Source organism: Bemisia tabaci, chromosome 7 (assembly GCF_918797505.1).
Source record: "Bemisia tabaci chromosome 7, PGI_BMITA_v3".
Taxonomy (NCBI): domain Eukaryota; kingdom Metazoa; phylum Arthropoda; class Insecta; order Hemiptera; family Aleyrodidae; genus Bemisia; species Bemisia tabaci.
This window is the reverse complement of record NC_092799.1, coordinates 51,313,406-51,338,095: the sequence shown is the minus strand read 5'-3', so window position 1 is coordinate 51,338,095 and position 24,690 is coordinate 51,313,406. Positions and strand designations below refer to the sequence as shown.

At 41.4% G+C, this 24,690-nt stretch overlaps 1 protein-coding gene across 1 annotated transcript in view; it reads right to left on the bottom strand.

Moving 5' to 3' along the window:
* Positions 1-24,690, bottom strand: part of LOC109039374 (pancreatic triacylglycerol lipase) — a 72,647-nt gene that overhangs the window by 42,600 nt on the left and 5,357 nt on the right. Inside the window, exon 2 of the mRNA XM_019054836.2 lies at positions 7,874-8,002. Within this exon, the coding sequence (XP_018910381.2) occupies positions 7,874-7,946 (73 nt within the window). The 5' untranslated portion in view covers positions 7,947-8,002. The remainder of the gene's footprint in view (positions 1-7,873; positions 8,003-24,690) is intronic.

Below are 24,690 nucleotides of genomic sequence, written 5' to 3'. Positions count from 1 at the left end.
TCTCAGAAGAAAATAGAATTCTTACTCTCAGAAGAAATGGGAAATAGATTGTAAAAATTTCCAAATTTCAGATGACTTGATTCTCCTCGTAAAAATAAAATCGAAGCGGAAATTTTGATACACCGTACTGGAGATACGTGGTTTCGCACTTGAAAATGGATATCGGCTCTAAAATGAATCGACGTATGCGAAAACGTCCGTTGTCTAATGCAGGGTTTCATAATTGCGGTGGGTTTCTTATGTCCCACGACACTGATGAATAGGATCGATCTCTTTTCTAAACGTTTAATTACACTTGGGGGATTATTTATAAAATTGCTCTACATTCCTAACGTCTTAAACCATCTTGTGTCGTAAAATTACAAGGAAATTTTCCACTCAAATTCTGAAACACTGTCTTGGACATGGGACGTTTTCGCATACGTCGATTCAAATATGTTTTCTATGTAGTCCCGTGGAAGGATACACGCGTGTTTCAAGCTACAGCAGCACAGTAGCGGCGCGAGAGGCGGGTTGCGAAATAGGCATTGACCTAACTCGTGATTCTGCGCGGTGGACGCATGCGAACTTCAGGCGCGAAAATCTGGGGCTGAAGCGACGAGACGGCGGCCAACGACGTCATCGAGGGACGTTTACCTTGGCGAAAGCGCGCGGAATCCAGCGTTTGAGCCGACGCGGCGACGCGACCCCGGCGAGGGGGTAATTTCAAGATGCCCCAAGCGGGGTTTATCGACGCTCGGCGAATGTCATTTGCATCGGGACGGCGCGGCGCGGCATCGGACCTGGCGCCTGATCTTTTCGAATTGATTAGATCCGCAGAATGGCATGCACGCGTGCTCAGAAAATAAATCGCAGAAAAATTACAGCGCTAACGAGCCTCGGATAAAAGCAGCGAGTGCAATTTCAGATTGTGCTACAAGTTGATTGGATAATCTGCAGCGATCGTTTTGCCTTGCTCCTTCAAAAGTCCGTTAAAAAGCTTTGTACAACGTTTCTCTTTTACAACATGGCAGTCACGAGGAATCGGTAAAATTAGGAATTAACGTACATCTAAAGGAGCTGCGTTAAAATTAATGCATGGTTTTTATACTTGGAAAAGTAAGACCTGTGACGGAAATATGATGTGAGAACACGTCTCTACTTTCTTATATCAGCGTTAAAGTCTCTGCATGCGTGCTTATAGCCTTCCTCTACGGTTCACAATCAGTTAAGGTTCAAAGATGGACGCTTTCGTGTGTATTTAAACCTTCACCGATTCTGAATCACGTGGAAAGACTGGAGACGCACGTGGAGACTTTAACGCCAACGTAAGAGAGTAGAACCATTTTTTTCACATGACTAAATCCATAAATAATGTATCAGGAAGTGGATTTTCCCCAACAAATTGTGATTTGCCTGCGGAAATTTGGCAACGCCTGAAGGCTAATCCCCATCATTCCTCAACACCGCAGTGTTCGAAGTGTGTAGTTGGCTAAACGCAGCGACGAAGCGTGACTGATCGATTTATCGATATTTCCCCATTTGAAGATATAGTATACAGAATATATTATTGAGGGATTTCGTTGCGAACACCCTCTTTATCAATCTTCTTCCATAAATTTATATGGCAGATCAATCGATGTATCGCAAAGCACGCCACGCCACAATTTGACACTAGCTTTGTGCTCGAGCAATACTCGAGGGTTGAATATTTTGACGGAATGTTACCATTTTTTGGCCCCTTCCCCCTTTTAGCGGACCCATAACACTTGCGGGCTGATTATTGAAATGGACCACTAGAGAAGGTACGAAATTCAGCATTCTGATACATGTTTCCCAACCAAAATTGCACGTAGAACACGATGCGCACAACGAAAATTACTGAAATTCACTCCTTACGAAGATATTCAATGATTCTTGATGTGTGAATTCAAACCACCCGCTCATGAAAACTCGATGCTCTACGTGATTCACAGCCGCGCGCTAAACGTTATCATGACAGATCATGCGATTTAAAAATCTGGCAGCCTCAATTTGACGCTTTGGCTCAGTCTATAGCAAATTGCTCGTATAGTTTGAACAACACATGTAGAAATGAACATTGCTCGATTGAGAATGCTTGCTGAAACCGTTGTAGTGCGCAATTTGACTCACGTAGAGCTTTGAGTTTCTTGTGAGCGGGCAGCTCAAATTCCTTGTAACCAATGTGAAATAAAAATGTTAATATCACCGTTAGGAGTTGGTTTCAGTAATTTTCGTTGCGCGAATCGTGTTCTACGTGAAATTTTGGTGAAGAAACATGTATCAGAATGCTTAAATTCGCACCTTGTCTAGTGGTCCATTGGATCCTTTTTCGTAGGTTGAAAGGGCAGATGGATGGATGCGTCGCAAAGGACGCCACGGCACTGCCTAAAACGATCTCAATCCTTTGTGGCGATCCCGGAAATGGACGAAATAGTCGAAAGCTATGAAACTCGGCTTGGACGAATAAAAGCTCTTGGCAAGACGCGTCTTTGAGGAGCGACGCGGCGCGCGACGGTGAGCGAACTCTGGGGGGGGGGGGGGGGGTCGTAATTAAAGGCAAGTGAAGTAATAGCCGAGGCGCGGGCCCGGGCGCAGAGGACCGGCATTCATCTCGGAGAAATGAGCGCAACGTGATAACTGCGCCAGTACAGAGATGTACTTGCTTTCCACGCAAGGTTAGCCGGCCGCCACGCGCCCCACGCTCACACGCGCGCACACGCTCGCCCAATCAGAGAGACGCGCGCGTGCCCCGCTCCGAGATCGCTGCCCCGGCCGCAGTGTCGCGAGAAATTATTCCGCCGATCATTTTCACTTTATGCTTAATGAGCTAGATTTTTCTGACTTCTCAGCACGGCTCTATACTGCCTTGCTCGGGAAACGCCGCGAGAACCTTCAGACGTTGTTCAAATTCCTTTGAGAGAAAATCGATTTTCTGGTCAACTCATACATATTTTCCTTCCGATTTTCCGGATAATTTTGCTCGCAATTTCACCTGAAGTCCCTGAAAATTTCAAGGCAAAATATTCGTAAAATTTCTCAAAAATAAACGATTATTCATTGAAGGGAATTTGGCGACTCTCGAATACGGAGTTCGCACGGCGTTCTTCCCTAGTGCAGCAGCATATCGACGGTGAAACTACCAAACCACGTATCTCGTTTGCGGTGTTTAAAAATCTACGCTCGCATTTTATTTTTTTGAAGTCGACCAAATCAATATCATTCCTTGAAATTTTCACAGAATTTTCTCCGCACAAAGAGGAAAAATCACAGAAATTTTCAAGACTATACGTTCAGTAGTTTTTCACTTAAAAAATAAAGTATGACAGGAAGTCTGCGACGTCGCAAACCGAGATACGTGGTTTGGTGGTTTCACCGTCGATATCCTAGATAATATTGGAGGTAGGCACTCGGCATTTGGACGGATCTCATTTGTAGTTTTTTTACTACAAGCTTAATATCGAAATGCGCTTCTATGACTCGCGCAACTGAAGGATTTTCGAATACAAACTGACAACGTCTGGATCTAATGACACCAGTGTGGATGCGCGATCTCACTTACGACGGTGCCCCGTGCCACCGTGCCACCCGTGCGTGGATCCGAATTTTTTCGAAGGTTGTACCGAGGAGACTTGTTACACACACACACACACACACGCACTTGTGGCCGGGACAGGTCGGAGTAGTCGTCCTTGTTTACTATGCCGCGGGATTGTTTATCTGTGTTAGTGGCACTAGCGCGCTTGACCACCGCATATTCGTCCAGTTATCCCGCATTCGTCACGTGACGAATCAACTTTGGTAGCGCTGTGAGGGTGTAGCCGGGGACAAAATAATCTAGCATCCTTCACGGAAATGTCAATAAGTCAGAGTGCGGCACTCGTTGCACGGTTAGGATGTCTAGGAAACTCATTGAAAATACAGGAAACGCAGCTCATTAAGCACTCTCAGATGCAGTAATAAATTTTGTCCATCCAAACTCTCCATTCATAAACAGTTTGATAGCCTCACACCGGTTCGTTTTAAATAAACATGGTAATTTTTCCTGAAGACCACCCCGCGGATTATTATTTTTTTTATAAAAGTGTCCAAGGAAGGTTTCTGAGATTGAGGTATTTGAAAACCGCAAAATCGTAAGTGGGGCCGTTTTTGCTTTATCGACTTTTTTCTAGTTTTAAGGGCTAAATATGGCGAGCAAAAGCCAATTGTATGGACCTACTAAAACCCCCAGCCCATCTAGTCAAATTAAGTTAAAATTTTAGGTATGCTTAAGTCCTTGAACATGGTAAATGGGTGCCCGTCAAAAGTATTCAAACCCTCCCTGAAAGTAACGCAGACTGCAACCCCCTTATGCGAGTTTGTTGCCAAGTTTAACGTAGCCCGATAAGTGAACGCGACTGAGGCGGGCAATGTAGAATTTTGAGTGGCGATGCATCACCAAACAAGTAATGAAAACCACTTTACCAATATATATACAATGTGAGTGATACTTTCAAATCTTAATCGATAAGAGCCATGCGCGGTTGCCATATTTTCGGTTTTTGAAATTGGGCAAAAAGAGACCAGCGGCAGCGCCGGCGAAGAGAGCAGTGGAGGACGAGGACCTCTGAAGAAAAAAGAAGCCCTCGGCGCGGCGGTCCGGGCTATGTAAACATGATAGCGTTAGTACTGCGCCTACAAAACTGCGTGAAATACTTCACGCATTGGGCGTCGAACACAGTGCGGTCAGCATGCGGGTCGGCGTGAAACGCGTAGCGCCTACAAACTGACTGAAGTTTAGAGTTCAATGTCACACCTCCTGTTCCTGTGATGAACAATTTTAGGGTGAATCGGTCCAGTAACCTACTGGACAATACAATTGTCCCACGGGCTGAACTCACATAGGGGTCAATGTAACGCGAAGGTGCAACGCGAATAAGAGGTCAAGAGGGTCCTCCATTAATCATGAGGGGGGGGGGGTGGGGGGGTGCATTTCGCCCTATGTGCCCTGACTGACCCCGGGAGTTACTCGTATGCAAGGTCGTTTCACTACACCTTCAGTTTTCAACCGTAGCGGAAAAAATCGTATAATAATCCTCTGCGGTTGAGTCGAGCCAGTAAAATTAATGAGGTCCCTGGCTTCCGCATTAATTTCCTGGATCGACTCACCGCAGAGATTATTATGAAGATTTTTCCGCTAGAGTGAAACTGAAGGGTGAACGACCTAATACGACTTAACCTCAGGGTCAGTAGGGCACAAGGGCGAAATGCATGAATTATGGGAAACTCTTGACCTATTATTCAGGTTGCACTTCGGTACATTGACCCATTGTTTCGACCGTGACAATTATTATCAGTAAGTTACTTGAGGACCGATCACCCTAAAATTGTTCATCAACAGGAACAGGAGGGTGAATGAACTCTAAACTCAGTCATTGGTCACAAGGTAAAAGTACTTGAGTTTAAGGACAGGGTCCTTGACCTTTCCACCAGCGATCGATGCTAACAGTGGGTTGTTTGTTGCTGATAACCGTTGATCAAAAAAAATGGTCAGTGGTCACCGCACCAATAACTCAACTTTCTTCCAAGAGAAACTGAAAGAAACGTCTTTGGGTCACGGTCAGTTACGCTCGATAGGTCTTTCACGAAGTATGAAATTGGACCACATTTTGCAATTAGTAAAATCAAGCTCTAGCTCATTTCAGGAACAACGTATATCCATTAGTTTCCAATGCAGATGGGCGTTTTTATGTATGAAGCTAGAAATTACAGTTCCTGATCGCAAAATACAGTCCAATTAAAAGACTACACAGCGTGTTTTGCTTTCCAAAAGTTGACGAAAGAACGCGTCACACCACTGGGGAGTTTTGAAATAAACTAATTAAGTGTTTACAATAAAGTAATACCGCTCGCCTAGCAAGAGCACTGAAGAATTTCTTATTGTCGCATGACAAACTTTTTAAATCGTGGTAAATGAAACATCTGTAAACATCCGTGTACATCTGTCAAATAATTACAGAGTTTGGACAAGTAAAGTGCAAAGGATAAAATAATAGTCTGCAGGGCCTGTATGTACCCTAAAAGAAAAAAAGTTTACTCGTCAAAGCAAATTCTCTCGACGCACTGTGTGGCATCCATATGGATGATGCGGACAAAAATCGTAAAAGACACTCAACTTAAATAAGACATTATAGTTAGCCTTGCATTTATAAAAAAATGAACGAAAAACATTGTGAAAGAACAACCACTTAATGGGGTACATTACTTTCAACTTCGGCGCCGCGCTGACTGCACTGTGTTTGGCGCAATGCGTAAGTATGCCATGCATCTTGTACGCTATGCGGTTCACACGCCGACCGCTGCTGACCGCACTGTGTTCGACGCAATGCCGTGAAGTAATTCACGCAGTTTTGTAGGCGGTACTACGTATCTGTTACATGCCGACCGCCGCGCCGAGGCTTCTTTTTATCTCAAGTCCTCGTCATCACTGCTCTCTTCGCCGCGCTGCGCTGTCTCTTTTTGCAATTTCAAAAAACGAAAATATGGCAACCGTGCATGCTCTTATCGAATAAGATTTGAAAGTATCCTCACATTGTATAATGGTAAGGGTTTTCATAAGTTTTGGTGATGATCGCAACTCAAAATCTACATTGCCCCGTCAGTCGCGTCATTATCGGTACGCAACTTGGCAACACCGCATAAGGGGTGCAGTTCATTCAGGGAGGGTTTGAAACTTTTGAGGCACCCTTTAACATGTCAAGGACTAACATACATAAAATTATAACTTAATTTGACTAGATGGCTGAGGTTTTTAGTGGTCATACATTGGCTTTTGCCGCCATTTTACCCTTAAAAACATGGCTGGCGTGAATAACGATTATCGATATCTCGCATTTGAAGCTATGGTAAAGAATCGATTACTAAGGTGTCCGCTGCGAACACCCTGATAATCGATCTTTTTTCGTAGGTTTTAAAAGGGCATAACAATCGATATATCGCAATTCACGCCACGCCACTGCTTAAAGTAGAAAAAAGTCGAAAAGAAAAAAAACGGCCCCACTTACGATTTTGCGGTTTTCAATACCTCAATCTAGAAACCTTCCTTGACACTTTTATAAAAAAAATCGCGGGTGGTCTTCAGAAAAATTAAAATTTTTTAAAACGAACCATGCTCGCGCAACTGAAGGATTTTCGAATACAAACTGACAACGTCTGGATCTAATGACACCAGTGTGGATGCGCGATCTCACTTACGACGGTGCCCCGTGCCACCCGTGCCACCCGTGCGTGGATCCGAATTTTTTCGAAGTTGTACCGAGGAGACTTGTTACACACACACACACACACGCACTTGTGGGCCGGGACAGGTCGGAGTAGTCGTCCTTGTTTACTATGCCGCGGGATTGTTTATCTGTGTTAGTGGCACTAGCGCGCTTGACCACCGCATATTCGTCCCAGTTATCCCACATTCGTCACGTGACGAATCAACTTTGGTAGCGCTGTGAGGGTGTAGCCGGGGACAAAATAATCTAGCATCCTTCACGGAAATGTCAATAAGTCAGAGTGCGGCACTCGTTGCACGGTTAGGATGTCTAGGAAACTCATTGAAAATACAGGAAACGCAGCTCATTAAGCACTCTCAGATGCAGTAATAAATTTTGTCCATCCAAACTCTCCATTCATACCAGTTTGATAGCCTCATGCATGTTATTAAATTTATGCGAGGAAAAAAGCCTTAACGTACGAATAAGTCTGCTTTATAAAACAGATTGAACAATGCGTAACATCACAAGCATATTCTGTACTCTAGCTTTGAGAATTCACTGATATTGTTTCATACATGCTACGAAAAGCGGTACGTACATACGAAAATGAAGGCGTAAACCTGACTCACCATAGCAGATTTCTTTTCTGGCTCGTATCCTTTGCTGAGTCCTGGATACTCTGTCCTTCAACATGGCACCCATTTTCGCTGCTCGTCGTCCAAGCACTGGAAAACTGTTCAGCACTGTTATCTGCCTCTCTAAAACAATTAAAAATCAGGATAAAATTAGGAATGGTTGTATTTTGAGATGAGCAAAGCAGAAAACATGGAAAACGTCAGCAGCGTCCGTGAATGATAGAACGATACATAATTTCAACATAGTCATTTAGGGCAAATTCAAGCTCTGTGATGGCCTGTGAAGTGTATATGGTCAAGATCTCACGAGTAAAAGCGAGGTTCCTTTTAGTGGCCAAGTGTGACTGATCGATTATCGATATGTTTCCTCGTTTGAAGCTATTGTATAGACTGATTATTAAGGATTTCGTTGCAAACACACTGTTTCGCGATCCTTTTCCATGGGTTTCAATAGAAGATAGATCGATAAATCGCAAAGCACGCCACGCCACTGATGGAATCCTCGTTTTTGCTCGTGAGATCTTGACCAGATTCGTTTCACAGGCGGTTCTCACGATTTCGGCAAAATTACCGAATACAATAGAAATAAAAAATTATATTATTATTACGAAATTCGCTAGATAAATTATGGAGGTAAGAAAAAACACAATAAAATTAGCGCTATCACAAAGAGAGCATTAGGTGAAGCTTGGCATAATCCATCGCGTGATACACAGCACGAAAAGATTCATCTTTGAGTGATAACAATGCAAGTTATCATTTCACACGATCATTATGAACACTACGAATTCTCTTTCACGGCTGTTCACGGCCATCGCTTAATAGGACGTATCAATAGGAAGGGATCAAAAAATGACAACATTTCGTCAGAATTCAACCCTTGATTATCCCTCGAGCACAAAGTTAGTGTCAAGTGGTGGCGTGACGTGCTTTGCGATACATCGATTGGTCTGCCGTTTAAGTTTATGGAAAAAGATCGAAAAACAGGGTGTTCGCAACGAACTCCTTAACGGTCGATACTTGACCATAGCTGCAGATGAGGAATTATCGATAATCGATAATTCACGCCTCGCGATTGTGTCAATAATTATATACAACGCACCATCGGCGGGGCGTGCTTTCCGACATATCGAAAGAGCTGCGAGTTAAACCTACGGAAAAGGATCGATAAACAGGGTGTTTGCAATGAACACCTTAATAATCGATTCTTTACCATAGCCTCTAACGGGGTAATATCGATAATCGATCATTCACGCTTCACTACTGACAGTGGCTGTACAGTGTATTAATTTCTATCGGTAGATCATATTTGCCTAATGATCGAGAATTAAGGGTTTTAGTGAGAAAAAAGAAGACATTAATTTATCGAGTTGCCCTCAAGCAAGTGGTCGCTGCACAACTGTACTCGCACAATGAAGAAGGGTCCTAGTTAGGCCTTTCCATTGACACGGTAATTTATTTTCACTGGACTTTGAGTTTGAGGATTATTTGACGCATTATTAATTTCTCTCCACTTAATCGTAATTTTTTTAACGAGCGAATCCGTCAATCATTCATCAAAACCAACTAGAGCCTTAATTCCCGGCAAGAAAAAGCTGAGCGCTGCCGTGCTAAGGAAGAACGCCGTATGAGCCATCAGACGTTGCCAAATTTCCCTCGACAAATGACGAATTTTCAAGAAAATTTTTGAATATTTATCTTCCGATTTTTCAGAGGACTTCGTCCGTGATCTGATCTAAAAAGTCTGAAGATTTCAAGGGAAAATATTTATAGCTTTCTTCGAGAATAAATATTTGCTGAGAGGAAGTTTGGCAGCACTGGAATGCTCATGCGGCGTTTTTCCTGGGCACGGCAGAGCGCGAGCTTTAACGAGGATTTTGACGGGGATTGATCGGACAAAGGCGGCTCATTTGAATATTAAACGCGTTATGAGCTTTTGCTCGGGTTAATTGACGCCGCGCCGCACAGTGGATCGAGTCAATAGGAGGAGCCGGACAAAATGTAGAAACTTTAAACGCTCATAACTCTGTTTATACAAAACTTTGAGCTTCTAAAAGTGAATTCATTGGTTTCCTCGTGAAATTTTCTTCCAGAAGGACCCCTTGAAATTTAAAAAGTGACGAAGTAAACATCAAAATTTGCAGTTTTAGTCAAAAATTTTATGTCCGATCTCTCTAATTGACTCGATCCACTGTGCACCGCAGTGAACGGGGAATTAGTTCATTGTCAACTGTCAAGGCAGCAAAGAGTATGAAATCATAGGCTAGCAAATCGGTCGGAAATTGCTCTTTCACGCGATTTTTTTAACGCCTCTAACCTTGAAGCCCCAATATACAGATACCGATGATTTCAGTGATGGCCTTTTGAAGTCTGTCTCTTTTGAGGTTCCTGTGTTGAGGCCCGTTATTTGAACCACGTTAGGCAGAAAGGAACTAAGCCACATCAGATATTGCCAAATTCAATAAGGCATTTAATTATTTGCGTGGAAACGGTTGGGCAGACTTTGGTGCAAATTTCAGTGAATTTTCTGCGTAGTACGAAGCGAATTCCTAGAATTTTCAGAGGAATCCGCACAAACGTTCTCATGTAAAAAAATTGAAGTGCCCAGTTTTTGGCAGGATCCATTTGGACCGAGTTCATCAGAAAGGAACCAAGCCACATTAAGTTGAAACTGAGATAAAGAGGTTAGAAGTTTTATTCCTGCATAAAACTCAATGTAAAAAATGAACTTTAATCCCTCTTTTCATAAAGTAATTTCTTTTTTTCGATTTCCAGATTTTGCCAAGAGAATATAAACGACTAGTGAAACTCGAAAACACTCTTAACTCAATTTTTTCAAAAATAAGGGTTGGTTCCATTCTGAAAAACTGGTCCATTTATCATTACATGCATTTAGATGGCGAAGAATTTATGAGAAAAAGGTAAACTTAGCAGCTCTCAGTACGTATTAGGCTGCATGCAGCATGCTATCGATTGAAAACTTGAAGATAATTGGCAGGGACTGAAATAGTTCATTTTAGACTACATTCTAGCAGAGAATTCGCTAGTCGCACAAAAAAAAAAAACTGTAAAGTCTTTATTAGAAACGCAAGAACATCCAAACTACTCACGATACGTCGTTTTTTTCACGAGGAAACGTAGCTGCATTTTAATGTTGCCAGCTTTCTCCTCACAAATTGCATTTTTACCAGGAGGTTCTGTGGGGTATTTCTATCTAAAAGGCAGGGTTGCCACAGAATTTAGAAAATGAAATTCCCTCACATTTTCCTGATTTCCCTGACACATTTTGGTGAAAATCCCTGACAATTGAAGATGTGACGGAGGAAAAATTTGTTGTTCGAAACCTCAAACCCATTCTAAGCAAATGAAGGGATTTAACAAATTTTCCCTGACATTTCCTGGGTTTCCCTGACTTTTTAAAATTCCTTGACATTTCCTGGTTTTCCCTGACTGTGGCAACCCTGGAAAGTATCACTGATTTATCTTTTAATTTCATGGAAGAATCAGGAAAATTTTGGGGAAAATTGGACAGATATACTTTTGTTGAAAATTGGATTGTTTCCTCAACTTTGCAACCGGTGAATGGAGTAACCCCTCTTCGTCCCGAAAACGGCGAACAGAGATTTTGCGGGAAAAATGCCAAAAAGCCATCCTGAAATTCCACTCCATCGACATAAAGACTTGGAATTGGCAACAGGACACTTTCTTCGGCGGACCACACTTTACGCAGTGTGTCACTAGGCGCTCCGACAAATCTAATTTTATGTAGTTGCAGTGGTTTAAAGACCTTTTATATTCGTTCCAATACCCGGCACCCAGCTAGTCGGTGCACTTCCTCGAGTAAAGCCAATCTCCTCAATTACAAGTGTAACGCGGCGGCGGCGCCGTTACGTAAAAACATCCCAACTCATGCGTTTCACCTGAGCAGCTGCTCGAATACTGGTCGATGCCCCTGCTCGGACGACATGCAACATGTGCGCAACTTGGTCGCCGCCCGAAATGGCCCATCATTAGACAATACAGAATTTGCAGATCTCTCAAATTTCATCAACTTCAGGGGTGCAGAAACTTCCCAACCACGCGACCGGCCGTTCGCGTGAAATGGGGGAACCCATGTGAGGACGGAAAAATTGGAGGAACCTTGGGAGCTTTTTTTTTTTTTTTTTTTTTTAAATATATTTTGGGTTTAGGGGGAACCGAACTGTCAAGCGCGCTGTTTTTGGAGGAACAAAACATTCAAGCTCGCTGTTTTCGGAGGAAGCAAACTGTTGATCGCGCTGTTTTGAGGAAACCCAGCTGTCGACCGCGTTACTTAAGGTATGTGTCGGGCAAAATTCTGCGAAAACTTAAAATGGGGGAACCTGAATTTATTTTCGGGGAACCCTCGGAAGTTTCTGCACCCTTGATCAACTTAGTGGTTGAGTACAACTACTCGATGAACTGAGCACGGTAATATCCATGATTTCAAAATTGAACAATTATTCGAGAAGATAATGACAAAATGATCGAATCTCCTAAAATACGCGTGTTCAAATCGAAAATGCCGCCGGATGACGTAACCAGCGGTACATTTTCTCACTTTTAAATCTACTTTTCTACCATTTCCCACATCAGAAAAAAAATATTAACAAAACTACGAAATCAGCTCTTTGAGTACTCTTAGTTGAAGCGGTCTCGAGGACCATTTGCGTGCAAATTTTCCATTCCATCTAAAATAAAATTTGATTATTTGAGAAAAATAATATCATTGAAAAAAAAGTATTTAAAACTATTTTTATAAATTAAAACAAAGTTATTCCCTTTTTTTTACTACTTCAAGTAGCCCACAAGGGCTAATCCTGCGCTTTAAGTCCCATATCCCCCCTCCGTCCCTACTGAACCAGTCCCGGGCAACCATTCTGGCCGGAAATCGAACGAGGGACCTCCCGATCAAAGAGCTAGCGCTACAACCACTACACCATAGGAGGCCGACCTTGAGTTACGTTTGCCATATGCTATACACGGAGAAAAAAAACTTCGTGCGTGGGACCCGAAGTTGAGGTCATGGATCTCTGAAGTTTTCGGATCACGTATCTAAAAACTTGAGGTCCAGCTGCCGAAGTTGGTCAGACATCGACGCACTTCGGTATGCACCGGAGTACTTCAGATGTATGACTCGAACCCTTCGGTATGTATCGAAGTACTTCAGATGTCTGACCCGAACTTCGGCAGCTGGACCTCAAGTTTTTAGATACGTGATCCGGAAACTTCAGAGATCCATGACCTCAACTTCGAGTCCCACGCACGAAGTTTTTTTCTCCGTGTAAAAAGTATGATATAAATTATGATTCTACTTAATAATATGAAACTTTAAAGGCCGAAAACGTCCGGTCAGTTATGCGTCGCCAACCCTGATTTTGATGCAAGAGCAATTTGCGGTAGTAAATCAGTACTGATCATGGATTCTTTGGCAATATTTGCCGCAAGGAAACTTTAATGTTCAAAGAAATTGCCATTTTGAACTAAAATGTTCATTTTTAAGCGAGAAAAGTCATTAGAAAGAATGTCGCCACATTTGGCAACGTATTTTTGCAGTTGTAATAAGTACAGTGTTAATCTCGCCAGATGGAACCGAAGTTTCAAAACTGTCATCAAATTGTTCGCTGAAGTGTTCTCGACCAAACCATTACTAATAAGTCGGCTTTTTCTACAATGAAAACTTTAATTTTTATGAGAACCAGAGAGTTTAGGTCTGTATCACTAACTACACACCACGCAAAATCTTCGATTTAATAAGTACATATTATTATTAAACTAACAGGAAGTCTCCAAAGTTTAGAAAACTTTTAAGGCAGCGTTGATTTCACCCCATATCTCAAGAATTGCCAAGTTTTATCTTTGACATGATCTACCTATTATTTCACATTTTCAAGTGTCGGTTACGTAAGCGACACAATTTGGTAGTGCCGCCATGTTTGCTTGGACCTCGAGGAGTCCCGCGGCCCGCGGGAGGAGCTGATACCTGTGATTCAATGGCTTCCTTGTCAATCATAATAACTTTGTACTCAATCAAAATAGTTCGTGCCAAAGCTGGAAAAAGGAAGATTAATACCTTCCAAACGAAGTAATGCAATTTGTATAACATTTGTGCACTTTTATTTTTGCGGTGTTGCACATTTTAGCTATTCCTGTTATCGTGAAATCACCCTGAACATGAATCGAATTTGTGAACTTCGGAGCCTTTTCTTGGAACTTTTAATTACAGCTCCAAAAATTAAGGTAAATTCAAGTTTAGTTGTCAGTTGAGCGCGCAGAATAGAGAAAAACGCCAATCGAGTTCAATCCTTCATTTCGGAATTTGATTGCATTATCTATTACTTTCAGCTGCCAATTTCGTCATCCGCAAAATTTTGGCCAAGAGGACTCTTTTCGTGTATAAAAACTCTGCACGTATGTACACGTTACTCAATGGGTTCTCACGCGGAACACCACGCGCTCTACCACGCGCAGGCGTAGACAGTCAATAAAAGTTTCATTTGCCAATATTTCTCGTGCGAGACTGAGATCGAATATAAAGTGGCGCTGAATCTGAGCCAGTGGCGTGGCGTGCTTTGCGATTAATCGATTGCTAGAGCCATTCGAAGCTAGAGAAAAGAATCGATTAACACGGAGTCCGCAACGAACACCTAAATGATCGATTCTTTACCATAGCTTCGAATGGGGAAATATCGATCCTCGGTCACTCACGCTTCACCATTGATCTGAATGTGAGATTCAAATATTTGTTTACTTATATAACGGAGAATTTTCACCGAAAATCACATCTTGCTTAGTTATCAACTGTTTTGTAACGAACACTGCCTTGTTTGCTTCATCCGGGGTCGCAGCCCGCACTGAATAAACGAAGAGTGTTTTTTCACCGGTAGGTCCATCATTGCTTCCTCGATAATTTGTATTCTTGTGTTACTTTTAATTAATCTAGGAAGTGAAACACAATGACACAAATTTTGTGTTGATTTTGGTACAGTTTGCCGTGAATTCAGCATAGAAAACAATGGAGAGACTAAGAAAATACATTCCTCCAATTGTGACGTTGGTATTCACCACTCGGTTTTTTATTCAATTCAATTTTTTCAATCCTTGAAAAAACTTGCTGATATTTTCTCTTGAATTTGTCAACCGAGGGCTGGGGATATTTTGTGTTTTACTTACCGTATTAACCAAACTTTTCTGTTGAAATTTCTCTCCGTATATCTGTGCATGGAGAGTTTGACTAAATATAGAGGTGGACTCTCAACGTAGCCTAGGATATCCTCTCCGTTACGGCCTCTGATTGGAGAGTTATTTTTCTAGCTTTGGTATTCATTTCAGAGGAAACCAATGACACTATCGTGTTTTTCGCGAAATTTTACACAAGCAAATGGGCTTACATCTTAAATCCCTGACACATGCGAGACCTCCATTTTGGATCTTGCCAATGAGCCTTTAGCCAGGGCGAGGGCAGTATTCAAAGTCATTCATTTTTAGCTTACCCCTTGATCTATTTAAAATCACACACTTTTTTGACCAATGGTGAGTTAAAAAAAAGAAAAAGAAGAAAAGAAAACCCGGTGACAAGAGCGTAAAACAAAGTATGACATGAATGTACCCGAATTTCTTCCGCGAGTAATGCCAAGTTTGGAGGCTTGGAAGTTTGCCAAGCTTTTACTAAGGAGAGCCGGTTTTTCAGATGGGAGACTAACAGGTAGTAGAAAAGTCAGACGGAGAAAACCACGTGATACATCTATTTCAACTTCCTGCAAAATCGCATAGGTATCCACTAAGTGAAGGAGGACATAACAAATTCGGAGACTTTAATGCAAGAATAGAAAAGTTAAATGCGCGCAAAATTCGTGATGCGACAATTTCGACTTCCAAGTAGGTAAAATTGCGTATCCATATAAAGGAGGGAGATCTCTTTTCAGCTAACTCGGAGACTTTAACGCAATAGTAGAAAAGTTGGATGGGGCGAAACGCGTGGTAAAACTATTTCAACTTCCAAGTACATAAAATTGCATACCCACAAAAACGAAGGAGACTTTAGTATCTTTTCCGTTGACGCGGAGTTTTTGACGCAGTTAGATGAGGCATCTTCTATTTTTTCTAAACAATTTTTGTTTTATTTTATATTGAAAACATTGGCGCGAACTTGGTTTGTTTGGAAAAGCTCCCAACCCCGAGCATACGGTAATAGAGTACCGCGATTAAGACAAATCCAGTGTTAATGTGCGCGCGCCCCTTGGTACGTTCCGTCTGGACGTTAGGTGACGAATGACGATACATGGGCGTTTTGTTGAGCTTCTTTTCTAAGCTCTTAGGCTCTGGAAAGACTGATCTGTGCTCGAAACGACTAATCTGTGCTCGAAACGACTAATCTGTGCTGGAAAGATTTGCGGGCGCGGTAATGGGACTGCAAGAACCGCGGACGTCGGACGTTGCTCTGACGTGGGACGTTGCTCTAACGTCGGCAGTTAGATGACGCAGTTGTCGTCGCTTGAGTGCTCACATTTCTGCGCCCGTTTTTGCAATCGGAACTAAAATATTTCCTACCGGTATCCTACTTCCATTGCTTTGTCTCGGATGCTAAGGCACCCACAGACGATACATTACTTAAGACTCCGATATATTATATAGGCTCCGCTTTGCCATCTTTCCATAAGTATAAAATTATGTCTCTTCCGCAAGTGATATACGCTAACGATCTGGGAATAACCTCTATCGCCTCCGTTGACAATGTGCGATAGCCACTCATAACCCGCAGCATTCCTCCCCTCAGTCGCTGAAAAAAAGTAGCTTGGATCCAGAGTCCAGACTCTTAATGACATTGCCAAGGAAAAATACTCTCGATTCAATCCGATTTTTTCTTGAATAGAAGAGTCCAGCCTCTTGATTTAGGCGGATTTCCTTTTGATTCAAGCAAAAAGTCCGATTGAATCACGAGTACTTTTCTGGTCAATATCTCTAAGAGTCTGGACTCTAGATCCAAACGAATTTCCTTTCCAGTGTGCCTTTTTGAGTTGCTCCGTGACAGTGACTTTGCTCGTGGCTTCGGCCGCCCGCACTGGGGCCGCGCGTCCGCCGCGTACGTAACCACCGACATGCTCACGCTTTGCAGCAGTATCCTCTTGACGGCTAGCAATTTCAAGCTTTATTTTATGCTAAATCTTGCCTCGCTAAATGCTAATCCCGATACTCAGGAGTCATGGATAAAATAATTTCATTCGATTTTTTGCTCAACAATTATCATCAGGTGAAAAGAACTGTTGAACTCGGAATTTAATCTCACGAGTCCCCATGGCAAGACGTCTTTACATTAATTTTAGTGGTGCTGCGAGGGTAAGTTGCAATGACTTTCCTCACTTTTAAAAGGAATTCCCTGATTTGTCCAGATTTTCGAGTTGCATTCTTCCCCTGACGATTCACGGTTTCCATGGAGCTGGGAGCGTTGATTCTTCCATTCCGCTGTAGCTGTAGCGTAGCACTTTCATTAAAGTAAGGATGAGAAATGGTCTTGGGGGATGAGAAATCAAGTCTATGAATTAGAGGCGCTGATAAGAGCGTGGAAGGCGACTCAGGGCAGATGGCATCTATGTCGTAGCCGGTTTTCATTGCAAAAAGAGGCCCGGGGCTGATTGCATACTGATGGACGTTTGACACACCGCGCTACGCTGCGCCGCGCCAGATCATAAGTGCGGTCAAATTCAACATCCAAACGCCCCGCTCCATTCGGCGTTGATGTCATATTTTCGAAAATGAAATCAAATAAAAAAAAAGGAAATAAAAATACTCTTGGATTTGCGGAAAACTGGTTTGCCTTGGATTTTCAAAGAGTCGCAGACAAAGTTGTTTTCTAACCACGCTGGCTAAAAATCAGTACTTTAACGGTACTTTTTCAGTACATTCCCAAGAAACTCAGCATCTCCTCGACAGAGAATTTCAGTACTTTTTCAGTGCCTCCAATTGAAGAAATTCGAAAAACTTCAAAAATTTGAATTTCTCGAGTAAATTGCGACAAAAATGACAAAAAATTCCGGACCTTCTTGCAGAATTTCCGCACTTTTTCAGTACTTCCGGACCGCCCTTAAAAAATTCGTACTATTTCCGGACTTTCCGGAAATTCCGAACTTGTAGACACCCTGTTTAGAGATACATTTTTCCGAGTCATTTTTTCGTTGATGCAGTCGAGTTTATTTCAATGGATCGTATTCAGTAATACGGTTCTATGTATAGTTTAGTTCACAACTTTGAACACCTTTCAAACACCTCAAACAAAAAGTTTCCGATTTGCGAAAACTGGAAATGAGGACATTCCTAATAATTTCATTTTTCATTGGCAATTTGTGCTCGTAAGAATAAAGAAACTACCACAAAAAACCGGTCCCCTCAGATAACTCGATTGACTTGGGAGGCTATGTTTACATGTTGGACCAATCGGTATCCAGAATCTCACCTGTTGAATACGGTCCATTCAAAGAGAATTAACTTTCTCATTCGATGACAAAGCTAATTCTTCAAAGGTATGGAAGAAAATTTCTTTCGGGCGATTTTTTGTTCGGAAAAAAACTATGGGCCAAATTAAAACAAGTCTTTAAATCAAGCAAAGACATTTTAATTTCCATTGCAAAACATTTTTTTAAACACTTTCTTTCAGTCTTGTGAAGAGAAAAATATGTGTGGACTTCTGCATGTGCAGGGTGACTATTAAAATTCCATTGTGGATTTTCCTGGTATTTTGCAGGGAATTCCACGACTTTTTGCGCGATTGAGTCGACATTCGTTTGATTTAACAAACCAAACTGTTTGATGAATCGAATCTTTTTGCGAAAGGCTTGCAAAAACACTCAAGAATCCCTGACCGCATGATCGATTTTTCTGGTATATTCCCATTAACATCTAGAGTCCGGACACCCTATTGTGGGTTTTTTCTTTTTCACTGCACCAAAAAGGCTAAAAAGGGCGACGAAGGGCAATCCATCAATTGTCCTTTGGGATCTGTGACCACACGTTACTGGGTTGCAATAGAATTTAGAAAAAGAAATTCCCTGATTTCCCTGACACATTTTGGTGAAATTCCCTGACAATTGGAGATATGACGGATGGTTAAGAAGGAATAATAAAAACAATTTTCAGGCAAAATTTGTTGTTCGAAACTTGAAACCCATTCTAGAAAGCAAATGAAGGTGATTTAACAAATTTTCCCTGACATTTTCGTCATTTTCCCTGACATTTCCCGCGTTTGCCTGGCATTATAAAATTCCCTGACATTTTCCCGGTTTTTCCTGACTGTGGCAACCCTGATGTTAAGATTTTAGATATTATTTGGCAGCGTAAGATGAACAAGTCTGACAGACACGGTTATAATGGCGAGCTCACGCAGGGAGCCAACGACACGATGTTGATGCCACCACCGCGACGCGCACCGCTCGCCGAGATCTTTTCAATTTGCCAGCGAGTCCCCTCATCCATAACATCACTTGTTATCTAATTATTCGACTGCTAACAAAGTCAACTCGCTGCTCCTGTGCTCTCACCGAAAATGTAGCTTCCGCGCTTAGCTCAAGCCCCTGCCATTCAGCTCATGCATGTTCATGTAGGCAACCTCCTCGGCAACATGGATGTCAGATTATTTGGACAAGTATCAAAATTCCTCATCAAGATGATAAATGAATCAGTGAGAACGAAAATACACCAACTCGGAATCTCGAAAATGCTCAATTTTCATTTAAGACAGCCACTTTTCATGAAAGTCATTGAAGTCAGCGCATCTGTTCCAACTCGGACCTTTAAAGTGTCCTTAAAAGCTTGTCTTTCGACACCAAAAATCTTTTTCTTAGACTAATTTCTTCACCTACCGTGCAGTTTTGTGTGTGTCTTGATTACCGTCATTTTTTCAAGTTGGTGTGTTTTCGTTCTCACTGATTCAAATACACCATGGAGTGCACTAAAGTTGCTACTCGCTATGTACTGGATCGTTGGTCGGTGTAATCGCCTTTTGAGGCCGTTTTCTCAGTGCTCCTGAGACTAGTGTGCGACGTTTGGCGATGCCGTACGCAGGGAGGTAAATTGCTCTATAGGTCTAAGTGGCCTCCGCAATTATTTGCAACACACCGATTAGAATTTTGCTAAAGTTTTGGATAATTTTAGGATTTGAGCCGAAGTCGCAATATTCTACCAGAGTTGAAAACTTGAAAACCGTCGAGAAAAGAAGAAGAAGAAACAAATTCTATGAGCCTATGCAATTTTTAAAGCCCTTCGACATTTGATCATGATCGCGCAGTCTCGCGGTACAAAACAATTGGACCGCGTTTTGCCATTCGGAACTACAATTTCTGGCTCATGTCAGAAAAAACATATGTGTCATCATTTTCCCCATGCAGATAGGTGTTTTTATGGATGAGACATGAAATTACAGTGGTTCCTAATTGCACAATGTGGTCCACTTTGCACCCCTGGTCGTAAGCGCTGTTCTCTTGCTTTTCGCTTCCCTTAGATGATTTAAGTATACAATTTATTGCATACAAAGCGGGATTTTTGTAAATTGTTGAATTTGTTAAGACTTTTGGTCGACGGAATTCGCCAAAATTCCCGAGAATAATTATCGAATTGATTTTTTAAATTGGAACGGTGCAACCGGATCTTGATAGAAACCATGACTACTGCACGTTTACACAATTAGTAAGAGAAAGTGGTAAAATTCCATGTTCTAGCTCCAAACTCATCAAAAATCATGATAAATCTGGCAACACTTTAAGTGTCAGCCGCAAAATGTAAGTCACAGTGAAAGTGTGGTATGTTCCGAAATAGACTAAAGTTGTCGTTTGCAAAAACGGGACACATTTCCAGGCCTGATATGATAATATATATTGACGGCGTGATATTATGTAGACGGTTGATCGCTGTTCCACTGCACTTACTATGATCTCTATACATTAAGCATTGTTATAAATGGACACTTTTGAGCGGAGGAGATCTTTCTACAGTAAAAAAACAAACGTTGTATTAAACTTCTTTAGTAGAAAAATTCAAAATTCCCTGACAAACGGAAAAAATAATTCCCTAGCATTTTCCTGACAAAAAGGAAAAATATTTCTAACTTTTCGATACGGTTGAAGTCATTAGATGTACTTAAGTAAGATTTTGTTGTGTTTTTGGAATATAATGTAATAAATTGAGCAAAATATACGGTGCCTAAACTTATAGGAGATAATTTTGCTGTATTTGTAAAAGGAGGAGTTGCGTTTTGGGCCTTTTCCGGCCCCACCTGGATTTTGCTAAATGTTTCATATTTTCAAAGTACTAGTTTTAGGTAGACTCTGTGCCAAATATTAGACCGATCGGAGCCCATGCAAGGGCGCAGCAGCGCCTCAAACCCAAAATCCTGGAATCGAAAAACAATTATTTTCGTCGACTTTTTCGACTGTTATCACTCTTCCAGCACATGATTCTTATGTATTTTTTTGCGTACTTTTCGTTTCTGGCCTTTTTAAAGGCCTCCGATAAATTTTAAGGGGCCTTATGGCCCATTGTTGCCATTTTTGGCCCATTTTTAGGGGTTTTTTCCATTTAACACATTCAAAACTCTATTTAATCCAAAAACTGTGTACATTTTTGAAAAGTACGTAAAAAAATAAATAAATAATGTTCAGTAAAATTGTTTCCTATGTTGCCAAATTTCCGAGAAAATTGGTCCCAAAGTGTCAAAAACGGCAAAAAATCGATAAATCGCCGCGTCTAAGGTTCAAGAAAGTGGAGTACATTTTTCATACTGTACCAGATAACAGCTCTTATCCATCCATACAACATACTAAAATATCATAGTTGTACCTGGATTCCCACGATGTGAAAATTGACCGAGATGACGATTTTAGCGGCCTTTTTATACTTGAAGGCAGCTCTTTTGAATGTTTTTCGACCTTAGTCACCCTCTATGGGTGTGTACTATATGTATTTTTCTACGTACTTTTCATATCTGGCCATAAAAATGGCTTCCTGTGAATTTTAAAAGGCCTAACGGTCCATTGTTGCCAATTTTCACCAATTTTTAGGGGTTTTTTTCAAGTTTACGTGTGTGAAACTTAATTTAATCTAGAAACCGTGTACAATTTCGGAAAGAACGTAAAAAAATACATAGGAATGTGATTTGTACCTTTTCCCTACGTTGCCAAATTTTCGAGAAAAATCGTCCTGAAGCGTCAAAAATGCCAAAAATTGGATTAATCATCACGTCGGAGGTTCCAGGAAGTGAATTTCAAGTTTTTTTTCACTACAAATAACGTATCGAAAATGGAAAATTGCAATGCATCTCAAGGAACATGTAATGGCGTAGATGAACGTGACAAAACGGGCCCTCAAGGTGCTTTTACTTTATCCTTCACTCCAGTTCACCTCTTTATTCCTGTAACCTCGAGATAATCCTTGGTTCTCAAGATGCTTGCTACAGGCCAAATATACCGAAGAACAGAAAATGCGTGGAGAAAGTGTCCCACGATCCACATGAATGTCATAATTCACTTCCTGGAACCTCCGACGTGATGATTAATCCAATTTTTGGCATTTTTGACGCTTCAGGACGATTTTTCTCGAAAATTTGGCAACGTAGGGAAAAGGTACAAATCACATTCCTATGTATTTTTTTACGTTCTTTCCGAAATTGTACACGGTTTCTAGATTAAATTAAGTTTCACACACGTAAACTTGAAAAAACCCCTAAAAATTGGTGAAAATTGGCAACAATGGACCGTTAGGCCTTTTAAAATTCACAGGAAGCCATTTTTATGGCCAGATATGAAAAGTACGTAGAAAAATACATATAGTACACACCCATAGAGGGTGACTAAGGTCGAAAAACATTCAAAAGAGCTGCCTTCAAGTATAAAAAGGCCGCTAAAATCGACATCTCGGTCAATTTTCACATCGTGGGAATCCAGGTACAACTATGATATTTTAGTATGTTGTATGGATGGATAAGAGCTGTTATCTGGTACAGTATGAAAAATGTACTCCACTTTCTTGAACCTTAGACGCGGCGATTTATCGATTTTTTGCCGTTTTTGACACTTTGGGACCAATTTTCTCGGAAATTTGGCAACATAGGAAAAAATTTTACTGAACATTATTTATTCATTTTTTTACGTACTTTTCAAAAATGTACACAGTTTTTGGATTAAATTGAGTTTTGAATGTGTTAAATGGAAAAAACCCCTAAAAATGGGCCAAAAATGGCAACAATGGGCCATAAGGCCCCTTAAAATTTATCGGAGGCCTTTAAAAAGGCCAGAAACGAAAAGTACGCAAAAAAATACATAAGAATCATGTGCTGGAAGAGTGATAACAGTCGAAAAAGTCGACGAAAATAATTGTTTTTCGATTCCAGGATTTTGGGTTTGAGGCGCTGCTGCGCCCTTGCATGGGCTCCGATCGGTCTAATATTTGGCACAGAGTCTACCTAAGACTAGTACTTTGAAAATATGAAACATTTAGCAAAATCCAGGTGGGGCCGGAAAAGGCCCGAAACGCAACTCCTCCTTTAAAAGACACCAGCAGAAATTCTGGTACAAATTTTGGCAGAAATCTTCCCGATAGTAAAATTCGTGAAACATTTTCCGAAAAATTCGTGTTTTTCGATTCCCACGACATTTTCCTGACAAGATTATTGCTAGCAAAATAAATTTCCCTGACATGCCGAATTTTTGCGGATTCCCTGACGTTTTCTCTGGTTTCCCTGACATATCCTGGTTTTCCAACTTTAAACGAGGGAGGAATAAAAAGAAAACAAGTTTTTTTAAAAAAAAAAAAAAAAAAAAAAAAAAACTCGGAGTATCTGCTGTATTTGAGATAGATTATTAGAGCAGCGGATGAGGTGAGAATCAAGGGTTCTGATTGGCTTTTCACTGCGTTTGAAGGAAACCAATCAAAACACGATTGTCATTTTGTCAAGGAGAGTGAAAACGTGCTAACTCGTCATCCCATCTCTCATTATTGCAGCGATTTTACGATGAGTCTTTGGACAAGAGTGAAGTTGCTGTCAAATCTCCGGGGAAAATTACTTGAGCGCTTTTACTAAACTGAGACTCGGTCATTGTTGATGGTGTTTGGCAACGGTGCTGTGATGTGAACGCCCGAATCTGTCCAGTGTTCCGGTCTTGACCCAAACAAGGCGAGAAACCTCCGTTTGAAAATGGGACTGCTCAGAGCAGAAATCATTTGAAAACAAAACATTGCGTCTGAGATCATTGAACACGGCATTGACGCAAACGAGGGCTAAATCTCCAGGGATCGAATCTAAAAAACTAGTTGCGGGTCATGAAGTTCCCTTGAATATTTATCACTTTCAGTGAATCACTTGAATGTAGAGTGCCTGTATAGGGAGAGTAGCGACAGATCGGTTCATGGAGGGCTTAGGGCCCAAAAGTGCAGCCACCCTTCTGAGCAACTTCTAACACACAAAACTTCACTGCCGGCCTACAGATTTCAATTCTAACCAAGATGGCTAAGAATGTACATAAATGAGCGTTCTTTCGCAAAAATAAGTTTTATGCAAAAAGTAAACCAAATACATGCTTTCTAAACGACGGTTCGTAACAATTGTATTTGTAAATCGCTCTGGACATTCGAAATTCAACCCTAACTTTTTTCGCGGAGGCATCGGTGAAGGCCTGATGGACTTTCGGAGTTTCAGATCTGTCGCTACTCTCCCTATACAGGTACTCTACTTGAATGGAGAATTTGTAGGTGTCAAAAATTTGACGAATTTCGTGTTCAAGTGGACGCTACCAAGTGAGCTGAACACGAAA